At 43.6% G+C, this 10,856-nt stretch overlaps 1 protein-coding gene across 4 annotated transcripts in view; it reads left to right on the plus strand.

The window, feature by feature from the left end:
* slc6a17 (solute carrier family 6 member 17) overlaps positions 1–10,567 on the plus strand; it is a 31,700-nt gene extending 21,133 nt beyond the window's left edge. For 3 of the 4 annotated variants that reach the window (XM_035644160.2, XM_035644159.2, XM_035644161.2), the window contains exons 4-12: positions 1,636–1,762; positions 3,217–3,398; positions 4,197–4,307; positions 4,972–5,213; positions 5,335–5,527; positions 6,026–6,218; positions 6,311–6,470; positions 6,675–6,837; positions 6,937–10,567. In XM_035644160.2, the coding sequence (XP_035500053.1) occupies positions 1,636–1,762; positions 3,217–3,398; positions 4,197–4,307; positions 4,972–5,213; positions 5,335–5,527; positions 6,026–6,218; positions 6,311–6,470; positions 6,675–6,837; positions 6,937–7,299 (1,734 nt within the window). In that variant the 3' untranslated portion in view covers positions 7,300–10,567. Of the gene's footprint in view, positions 1–1,635; positions 1,763–3,216; positions 3,399–4,196; positions 4,317–4,971; positions 5,214–5,334; positions 5,528–6,025; positions 6,219–6,310; positions 6,471–6,674; positions 6,838–6,936 lie in introns of those variants that run through there. The other variant, XM_047331284.1, reaches the window with a different exon arrangement.
* Positions 10,568–10,856: the final 289 nt, after the last annotated feature.

Consider the following 10,856-nt stretch of genomic DNA (forward strand, 5'->3'; position numbering starts at 1 on the left):
TGAATTTATCATCATGACCTGCGGTTAGTTAATCGCTGAGGAAATACTTTACATTTTGGCATAATTATGTAGGATTTACAGGTTGTCACTATTAAAGCTCATTCTTTGGGAACCATAAATGTCCTTATTATATTGCAATTGTCCAAAAGCCGTTTAGACAGAAAAACCCTAAATGTCATTCTCGTGGTGGCACTAGAGAAGTTGGACAATCACCAAAGTCATTAGGATTCATCCTCTGGGCACCAAGAAGTGTTTGAGAATTATCTAATAAAAAGAACATAATAAGAGCTTAAAATTAAAAGATTTGTGTTGCCAGAATGTAAAATTATACTGCACACATTTACAAGCCATCATTGATTTATTAAACACTAAAACCTCAGAAGGCTCAAATGTTGGCTGTAAAATGGTTTTCCTTCACAAGGTTGTCTTGAATTCATGTCAGTTGTAATGATATCCAGATGTTGTCACAATGGAAATTCTCCAGCAGGAGGAGTTTAACATGTGTATATGGGCATCTTTTTTAAATACATTGAAGAATTGTAAATAAACAAAAGATCCTCTGTTTTTCTCTCTTATGATCAGAAAATGAACGTGTCCTGTTGAACTGTTTGAGTGCTTAGCCTCTGGAGGTAGACTGATATAATTAATGACTTTCTGACATTACTTTTCACACTTATTACTATTGGCAAACCATTTTTTCCTCTTTACAGTCAACCATTGATGCTGTTATGGATAATATGTTAAAAATAAATAAATACTCACAGAGGATACACACCAACCAAAGGGACTTGGGGCAGACTCACAAAATGACAAGCTTCTATTTCTTCCTGTTCCTTTGCAACAGCTTTTTACTGATCGGGTCAACATTGATCAACGATTGATTAACCAGTAACCATATTAGTCTACTGTAATTATTATTCGTCATGCCTACAGAACCCTGTGAAGAATGTATGGTGTATTTAGAACCTAGGACTCCGTGACATAGGATTGTTGTTGGATTTGAGGTGGTAATTTGGCGAACTTTTGCATTTCGTTTTAGTGTTACACATGCTATGTGCGGAGACACCAAACGTGTTGTTGACCTCAGTCCTTTTTGCCTGCTCATATTACTTCCTCTTGACGCTTCACAGCGAGTGGCGTGCAAAGACCAGTGCCGATCGCTGTCATAATCTCCCCCCGTCATGAGCATGAGCGGTGACCCCTCATGTCCCCGTCTCCTCAGCATCATAAGCCAAAAACCTTTTTTTAGTCGGCGTCAGTGAACTACTCCGCCAGTCTTTGTCAGTCATTCTGAAAGTGATTTCATCAATCTAGTATAAATGAAGGAGTGGGGGGGGTGGTTCTTGGGGGCCCTTGGCCTGGGGCAGTGAGGCGTGTGGCAGCTCAGATGTGGCAGAGGGAGATTCAGCAGCTATAAATAAATACCTTCTCAAAGAGGACCTCAGCCTTGGCTGCTGAGAGCAAACAGCTCAATAATTTAAACACTCCGCAGTTCAGTGTGCTTGTGTCGGTACCCAGACTCGAGAAGAGGTAATCACCTCTGCAATAAACTACATGCTGTTCCTCCCATGTGCTTTGTATATTGTGTTTTTAGGAGTGACACATGTTGTTGTTCTCTCTCATCCCCCCCCTCAGGTTTGCGGTTTTGTGGGCCTTTACTATAACGTGATTATCGGCTGGAGCATCTTCTATTTCTTCCAGTCCTTCCAGTATCCACTGCCTTGGGCCGAATGCCCCGTCCAGATAAATGGAACCCAAGCCAGTGAGTCACCGGAACACCACACATTGCACAAAGTATACCGCAAAAATTCAAAATAGCTTTTTGGGTGTAAAGCACTAAACATTAAGTCAAGGAAACGTGACATGAATACTGCAGAGCCCTGCGAGACAGTTCTGTATTCAGGAAAAATATCTCAGCAGATGCAGACACACAGGCAGCCTACGCTTAAAGCTACAGAACGTATCTTTGCATTGAAGCGGCTCCCTTTGCTGTGGCTGTACAGAGACACAGTGCTGGTGCAGACCAACGGGGGTGTCTCTGCAGGCTATGGTGTGGATGTCCCTGTTCTTCATCCTACAGAGCGGCTCTGTTGGCGAGGCCTCCGTCAGAGAGGATGACCAGCGGTCGCATACAGGCAGTGGCACAATAAAGAGCATCAGCTTTTATTAGTGTTTGAGGGCAGGGTGTCGACCCTGCTTATGATTATGAATGCAGTGGGGATGCTGTGGAGTGTCCAATAGGATTTATTTTGGCTCCGTGCCAAAAGTCATTTTCCAATGTTCAAGTATGATGAGTATTTCAATTTTATTCTTATTGTTATTTTTACTCCACTGACAGTGATAGTGACTTCCCATTATCAAAACAACGGCAGATTATTTCCTTGATTAAGGATTGTCAGGGGAAGTGTTTCTCAGAGCAGAGAGTGACGTCTTGCTATTGCTTGTTTTGGCCCAACCTCCAGAACCCGAATATTTTCTGTTTGGCTTTTTGCTTCACGAATAGCTTAAATGATAAATCAGTTATCAAAAACAGTTTCCAGTTGATTGACTAATCACTTTTTGGACATCTGTTTGTTATTTGAAATATAATTCTACGTGTGATTTTTGAACCAGACGAAAAGAGGAAAAAATCTGTACAGAAGAGGGTTTCAACAATTCTTCAATGCAAATGAAGAGTTTACTATAAATAAACATCATTATTTTGAAATACAAATTTAATAAAATACTTGGTTAATACCAATAATAAAATACTAAGTTGATCTGTTTCAAAAACTACTCGAAATACCATCTCTGCGTTTTAAGATTTTTTTTTCTCTTGTTTCCTGAAAATGAGATGTTTCAGACTCAATAATAGATGAAAATAACTTTTTAAGACTGCGGGTTTTGCAGCGTGTGCACACAAGAGTGTGAGTATTAATAGCTGCAGCACAATCAGCTACAATGATAAAATGCTGCTTACATATAAAGTAATAATAATTTACTGAATAAAAACGTACTAAATGGAGCCTCTCTGCATTACGAGTACCTTACTCTTTATACTTTAAAGTACCTGTTGCAAGACTTAGCAGTATAATGCTGTGGTATTGCTTTTAAAATTAAAGAGAGAATTACAGTTGCTGCCAACAATTGTTAGATCATCTTTTTATGTTGTATTTGTGCAGACACTACTGTTGGAACTTTGCTTATGCCCCTTCATCGTTGTTGTTGTTGTTGTAGTTGTGGAGCCGGAGTGTGAGAAGAGCTCAGCCACCACTTACTTCTGGTACCGCCAGACTCTCAACATAACCAGCAGCATCGACGACACCGGCGGCCTGAACTGGAAGATGACCCTGTCCCTGCTGGTGGCATGGATCTTGGTCTGCCTGGCTGTCATCAAGGGCATCCAGTCCTCTGGGAAGGTACGGAGTATCGGTGGCTTCACAGCAGCAGCAGCATAGGCTACAAAGTATAGAGATTAAGTCTGTGCCTTTTAACTCACCACAGCAAAGAGACGTGAACAAAAAATCATTTCAGCAAAAGCTTTAAAATCCTATTTTGAATCTTTTAATCAGTCAAGGACAATATGCTAAAGCCTGTCCCCGGCACTTGTCTATATTTGGAGATCATTTATATTATGAAGGAGAGCGACATGCAGCATTAATAAGCTTAAACTGAAACAAGTAAAGACTGGTTCAGGATGCAGGAGGAAAATGCTCCGTTTGGCAGCAACTGCATCAACATCCTGTAATGTAGATCCAGAGAGTGAGTCAGGTACCACATCGCAACATCCGGCCCACGGTTTTCAATATATCAACAGAGAGCGGATCGCCGAGGTCTGACACATTTTTTTAAACACTAAACTTAGTGATCCAAATGTCCTAGTGTGTGCTGCGATCATCGCCCAGAATGCTAAACCTCGAGGACTCCTCTCCACACTTGGTACGATTTCACAGATTCAGTGCCAAGCAAACACAAAATACTTCTGGGATTTATTCATTGTGTGTGTGTGTGTGTGTGTGTGTGTGTGTGTGTGTGTGTGTGTGTGTGTGTGTGTGTGTGTGTGTGTGTGTGTGTGTGTGTGTGTGTGTGTGTGTGTGTGTGTGTGTGTGTGTGTGTGTGTGTGTATTGTCACAGTTCCGCCTTCATGTGTGTGGCCTCAGAAAAGCGTGTCCATGGCAACACTGTGTGATGTACTTGACTTTCTCTCTCTCCCTTAGGTGATGTACTTCAGCTCCCTCTTCCCGTATGTGGTGCTCTTTTGTTTCCTGATTCGAGGTCTGCTGCTGAAGGGAGCGGTGGACGGCATCGCTCACATGTTCACCCCCAAGGTCAGATGAAAACCGTTGTCGAGTTTGAGTCAAAAAGATGCAATTTCAAGGAGGGTTACCACAGCAGGACATGGGGAAATTAACAGATTGAAGATATCATTCTCCAAAATGTATCTGTGGTGTGCCGGAGGGCAGAAACACTGCTGTCTCAGTGCTGATCACTCAGTCACGGACTACTGGCCAGATAAATATGTAACTTGACTGACACTTTGTCTGCCTCTGGTGGCTAATGGTTTCAGCCACTTAACCACCGAGACCATTCAGATTTACTCATAGAATATATCCTAAACACCTGCATTATGTTAAGTGCTGGTTTGATGTCTCCCTCTGGTGGTGAATGTGAAGGATTGCATAAAAAGGGGACAATCGCATCATTACTGTGAATTACCGTCCAATACTTTATTATCCGCTCTCTGTGATCATGCATTATTCATGTGAATTAATTTGTAGCTGGACCATCTGTCAAAATCAGGTGTCAAAAGAAAATTACAGAAAGATACAAGATTCATGGACTTATGGCTTTTATATTACATTGTGAGATGAACTTTTTAGCCTCAGGTCTTCAGACCTCATGGTGCAGTTTATTACAACAGGAGTGGTCTTTTTCTCTGTCATCATTTCAATATCACTTAAGTACATTTTTTTTTCTCTTTCTTGTTTCCAGCTGGAAAAGATGTTGGAGCCGCAGGTTTGGAGAGAGGCTGCCACACAGGTCTTCTTCGCCCTCGGCCTGGGCTTTGGAGGCGTCATCGCTTTCTCTAGCTACAACAAGCGAGACAACAACTGCCACTTCGATGCAGCGCTGGTGTCCATCATCAACTTTGTTACCTCCATCCTGGCCACTCTAGTGGTGTTTGCTGTGCTGGGCTTCAAGGCGAATATAATGAACGAGAAGTGTGTCGTCGAGTGAGTGTGTCACACTGTATCACAAGCTACTCGACTTGTTTGTCTTTGGCAGCCATGTTCACTATAATCCTCAATCACTAACGCCTCCGTTTTCTCCACATCTCCAATTCTCCGTGTGCAGGAATGCAGAGAAGATCCTGGGCTATCTAAGCACTGGTGTGCTGAGCAAAGAGCTCATCCCTCCTCACATCAACTACTCCCATCTGTCTGCCCAGGACTACGCAGAGATGTACACCGTTATTAAGACGGTGAAGGAGGACACCTTCGACCAGCTCGGCCTGGACGCCTGTGTCCTGGAGGACGAACTCAACAAGGTCAGTGGGCCACAATTGAAACGCTGAGATGGGAGTATGATTCTTTATCTGTGTATTCAGTGACATGAATATTCAAAAGTGAAGTTTAACAGCTGTAAGAAAAGCTACAGGAAAGATGGAGGAAAAGGTATTGGTGCAGAGAAAAGAAAAGAGAGAAGACCCGCACGCCTAAATCTTTTTTTGCTATTATTTGAATTGGCCATTAAAAGAATATTAACGTGCTTGACCATATGTAACAGCTGTCTGGAAGGCTATGCTGGCAGTAAATAATAATTTAGGTGACTGCTTTATCGTCATCTGCTAAACCAGTGGTGCAAAAATATATTTTTTAATATCCCTAATATCAAAGTGTCCTCTTGTCACCAGCTGCATAGGTCTACCTGTTTTTGAGCAGTCCAACTCAAATGTGATTTTTGACCTTATGTTATTTGTTCCATGTTATTTATGTGTGTCACTGACCACTGTGAACCTCTTCACCTCCTTCTCTCCGTCATCCAGGCTGTTCAGGGCACTGGTCTGGCATTCATTGCCTTCACAGAGGCCATGACACATTTCCCCGCTAGTCCCTGCTGGTCCGTCATGTTCTTCTTCATGCTTATCAACTTGGGGTTAGGAAGCATGATCGGCACCATGACGGGCATCACCACACCCATACTGGACGCATTCAAGATCCGCAAGGAGATCCTGTGTGGTGAGTCTAGATTCTGGTAAATAAAACAATTCTTTTACTTGATGAAATCTGAATATCTTTGATTGTGACTGTGTCTTTCTTCTCTCCCTCAGTTGCCTGCTGTGTCATAGCCTTCCTGTTAGGCCTGCTGTTTGTGCAGCGTTCAGGAAACTACTTTGTCGCCATGTTTGACGATTACTCAGCTGGTTTGCCTCTCACCGTGGTGGTGTTTCTGGAGAACATCTCTGTTGCCTGGATCTACGGCACGAAGAGGTAACGCGACCAGATGTCTAGACTGAAGCCATATTACGTATTTATCACTTTCTCCTTCATTCTAAAGGAAATGTCCATCACAAATGAATACTTTTTTCTTTCATTCCTAGATATTTAATCTCCGGTGCGGCACATGTCAGCATTGCAGCATTTGTGTCATATTCTGATTGGCCTGTTATTCTTCCTTCTTTCATTCCTTCATAGGTTCATGCAGGACCTGGAAGACATGCTTGGTTTCAGGCCATACTCTTTCTATTACTACATGTGGAGGTACGTTTCTCCAGCTGTCTTGGTGTTGTTAATCGTCGCCACTGTCATCGAGATGGCCATCAGTCCTGCAGGATACAACGCCTGGGTGGAGGCCGAGGTCAGTTTTTAATTTCTCTTGTCTTCTCTTCACTACTTGTCCTCTTTCCGATCGTTTCATACTTCCTTGTCTTTCTATCCATTCTCTTCCCCCTGCTAGGGCTCAGAGCATTTCCTGAGCTACCCTCCCTGGGCTTTAGCCATGGCCTACGCCCTCATAGTTGCGGCCATGCTGCCTTTACCCCTCGTCTTCCTCGCCCGCCACTTCAACCTGATCTCAGACGGCTCCAACAAGCTGTCTGTCTCCTACCGTAAAGGCATGATAAAGGACATCTCCAACCTGGAGGAGCAGGACGAGCAGCGCTTCATCCTCAGCAAGAACCCCAGCGAGGCTCCCTCCCCAATGCCCGCCCACCGTGCTTACCTGGGCCCTGGTGGCACTCAGGAGATGACCAACACCAACTACGGCACCAGCACCAAGACAGGCTACCAGAACATCACCTCGCCCGAGTCTGAGCTATGATCCTCCGAGCTCATAGATCCTCCCGTCCATTAAACCCCGGCCCTGCTGCGAGGAGAGGCAGAGAGAGGAAGAAAGGGAGGAGCAGAGAAAGTCAAGAGAAAGAGAAAATTCACTGCCAGTTGTTGCAGCATTCATCACACTTAACCCCCAGAGCTGATCCCTCTGTGTCCCCCGCCCCCCCTTCTCTGCTTCGTCGCTCCCTGCTTATGGTTCTTTCCCATCATAGGATCCATGCTGCTAATTTCACATCGATCTCAGCTGAGATGAAGGGATCATGGGAATGTGAGTCCCACCAGATTTGATGATCTTTTTCATCTGTCAAGGTATTTGAGGGGCAGAGGGGTGGGGGGGGGGGTGCAACAGAGGGAAGGGATGACGCTTAGAAAGGTCAATTGTGCGCATAGATACAGGCTTTGTTTTGTAATAAGCTCCGGTGGAGATTAAGGTGTGTGCCACACCAGAATGCCTAATGTTGTACTGAAATCTAATCCCATGTGTTTACTTGTTTGGAGAAGGTTATTTTTGGGACAGCTGGATGTTCCTAGCTCTGGGAGATCATCATCTTACTCTGGTTCAGTGGTAGAGGATTGTTACTTGTGGGGACTGGATGGAAGGAGAATCAGAAAAAAAAACAACCTGTCATCTACGTCCTCCTCTGTATCGCTGTATGAGAATATTTATCATCTACACTATATAACAAAATGGTTACAAACGCATCCACAACAAGTGATCCTGATAGTCTACACAGTGTTAAAGAACATTATATCTTCACGTTTATTGTGCCTATCATGCATCAGCAATAATAACCAGTCAAAGTAGGGTCCTCATGAAGCCGTGGATCTCCTTCTATCCCCATTTTCCCCACTGATGTAGAATAGTATACATATGTGTCGTGCAGTAGTCTGAGATGTCACCGTGAGTCGTGTACATACACCGGCAGCAGTAGTGCAGAACCAGGGAAAACTTTTCACATCTTCATTTCTCCTTTGTGAACACTGAAGCACAGACACCCGCTGACATTAGAGCATCTCTGAGCCCAAACACAGAGAAGCACTTTTCTCCTAGATTAAAAAGAAAACAAGGCTCTGACACTGCACAGATCATCTCTGTGCGGTTCCAGTCACAGCTGGCCTAGACGAAGCTTTTCCAGTTCAATCAAACACTTTAATCGAGCAATTCCATTTGAGTCAATGCCTTAGAAAGGACAGAGGTGGCGGTGCACACGTAGAGATAAGCAGAGTGGCTTTGTTTTTTGATCAGCAGACAGCTTCACACATGTCTGCCTCTGTGATGGAGAGGCAGACAGACACGGAACTGGTAATGTGAGTGTTGTCTTTGTGTGCGGGCAGATGTGCACGTGCACACGTGCGCGTGTGTTGTTGTCCACCGCTGAATGTGAGCTCCCGGTGACCCTGCCGATTTAAAAATAGAGTCGCGTTACCCAGGGGATGCCGTGGCAACGCACCATAGATACTGATCCTCCTGTGATGTGGAGGAGAAAGGTACGAGTGGACATCTTGTTTTGTCTGCTCCACCTGCACCTGCACGGCTGTTTCTTCAGCAACACAGAGATGAGACGGTTTATTGTGTGGATGTCCTGCCACAATATCTCTGTATCGCTACAGTGCATTGAGTAAGAAGTTCACTGCCGTGCTGTGGAATAATCATACCTCATGAGAGGTCTGGGCTTAATTGTTGTACCTTTCTCACATCGTGAACACCATTTCATAAGCACTTCAATACACACTTTGATGTATTTTTGTGAAAACTAAAGGCTCTTTATTTTTAATGTATAATATCGTATGCCAGTGTATGTTTAAGGATATAATGTGGAAAATGTACCATGATATAAATGTTCTAAATAAGAGGTGATGTGTGGTTTTTCACCACTGGGTGTCTCCACTGGCCAGCAGGGGGAGCCAGTGACACACACTCCCCTCTGGCCCCCCCCCCCCGAGACGACACCATGTGTAGTGTGAAGCACACCCAGTCACATTGTGTTGGTGCCTGAACAGCATCCCCGTTGTCTGTTTTGCCTTTCGCGCTCCTCATTCCGTTTTCTTGATCATGTCGCGTTTAGACCATCGACGTCTCATCTCATTCACTCGAGCAATTTAATAAGACAGAGACCCTGGAGTTGTTTGCTGAGCACACATCTGCCAAAAAAAACAAAAAAAAACTTTTGGGAGTTTAAACATTAATCACTAGAATGCTGTCACAGGATTGATTAGCAATATTTGTTTCACGAGCCACTTTCTGATGTATGTTGTCATAGAAGATATAATTAGCATTTTTATTAGGTATATTAAATGAAGCAAAGTATATAAAAGCACAGGTTTTACTGATAAAGATGGCGCTGCTCAGTTCCCAGTAGTGTCCCTGTAAGACATGACAGTGGGCCAGTGAGCCAGCATGCAAAACATCAGGCCCCAGATACTGAAGCAGCTAAATTGAATTCAGCCATCATTCATTTTATTTTTTATAACTGTGACACGTCCACATGTTTGCTGTGATGCTGCAGCCTCTCGTGATTGTAAAAGCATGTTAATATGTCGAATTTTGCTGTGTTATTTGCTATGTTGATTGATGCTTCCATGCCACTGAATAGCCTGTGTCTGTCACATGACCGGTACCTTACAGTGGCTGTGATTTAAGCATAGTTTGGTATAAACTTAAGCGATCATAGGATTCCCTACTGACCAACCACAAAACCCCTCATATCATCTATTTTTCCACTGTTCTCATAGATTTGTATGTACTTGAACATGTCACATATTTGTGGAAACTGGTTGCTCTCCATTTTGAAGGACTGAAGACATTACAAATGAGCATGTAGACACTGTTTATGGCTCCAGATGTTAAAAAAGACTTGCATGCACATACATACAGATCAGCTGTGACAATATACCAGATCTTTTTTGGCCAATTGGCTTATGACACAAAACCTCAGGTGAAGGCACGCGGGCTCACCTGTGTAAAAACTTCTGCTTAGAGTTTAAAAGCACATTCAGAGAAGCACAGGAACATGAGCACAAAGGAGTTGCATGTCTCAGAAGCAGTGGATTTCCTGTAACTTGTGGGTCATGTTAGTTGTGGTCTGATTCCTGCTTCCTCCGAGAGGTCAGTGGTGGATGAAACTGCACTCTGGAAAGCAGTGCCATCTTCACAGGAAGCTTTACTGCACCATTAGTTTCTGTACCAGCAGCCACAGACTGGTGTGCACAATGTAAAGATGGAGTATGGATGACAAACTGTGGCAGATACTAAAGAAGAGAGAAGGTTTGCACAAAGAGAGCACACGAGAAATAGTATTTCCACACTAGACACAGGAGGTCTTGCCTCTAATATTTAAAAACGCTTCCAAGCATTGTTGAAATGAATAGGATACTGGCATTAGTATTGATCTTTCATATTTCTCATTGAGAACAAAGACTGCAACTCCAGGGTCTTTTTGTGTTGTTCATGTGTCGATTGTGTTGCATTTCGTAACCACAAAGCAACTTCTAGATCTTAACTCTGTTTGCTGAGATTATCTCAACAAAAGTAGAGTAATAGTG

The sequence above is a fragment of the Scophthalmus maximus genome, chromosome 3 (genome assembly GCF_022379125.1).
Source record: "Scophthalmus maximus strain ysfricsl-2021 chromosome 3, ASM2237912v1, whole genome shotgun sequence".
Taxonomy (NCBI): Eukaryota; Metazoa; Chordata; class Actinopteri; order Pleuronectiformes; family Scophthalmidae; genus Scophthalmus; species Scophthalmus maximus.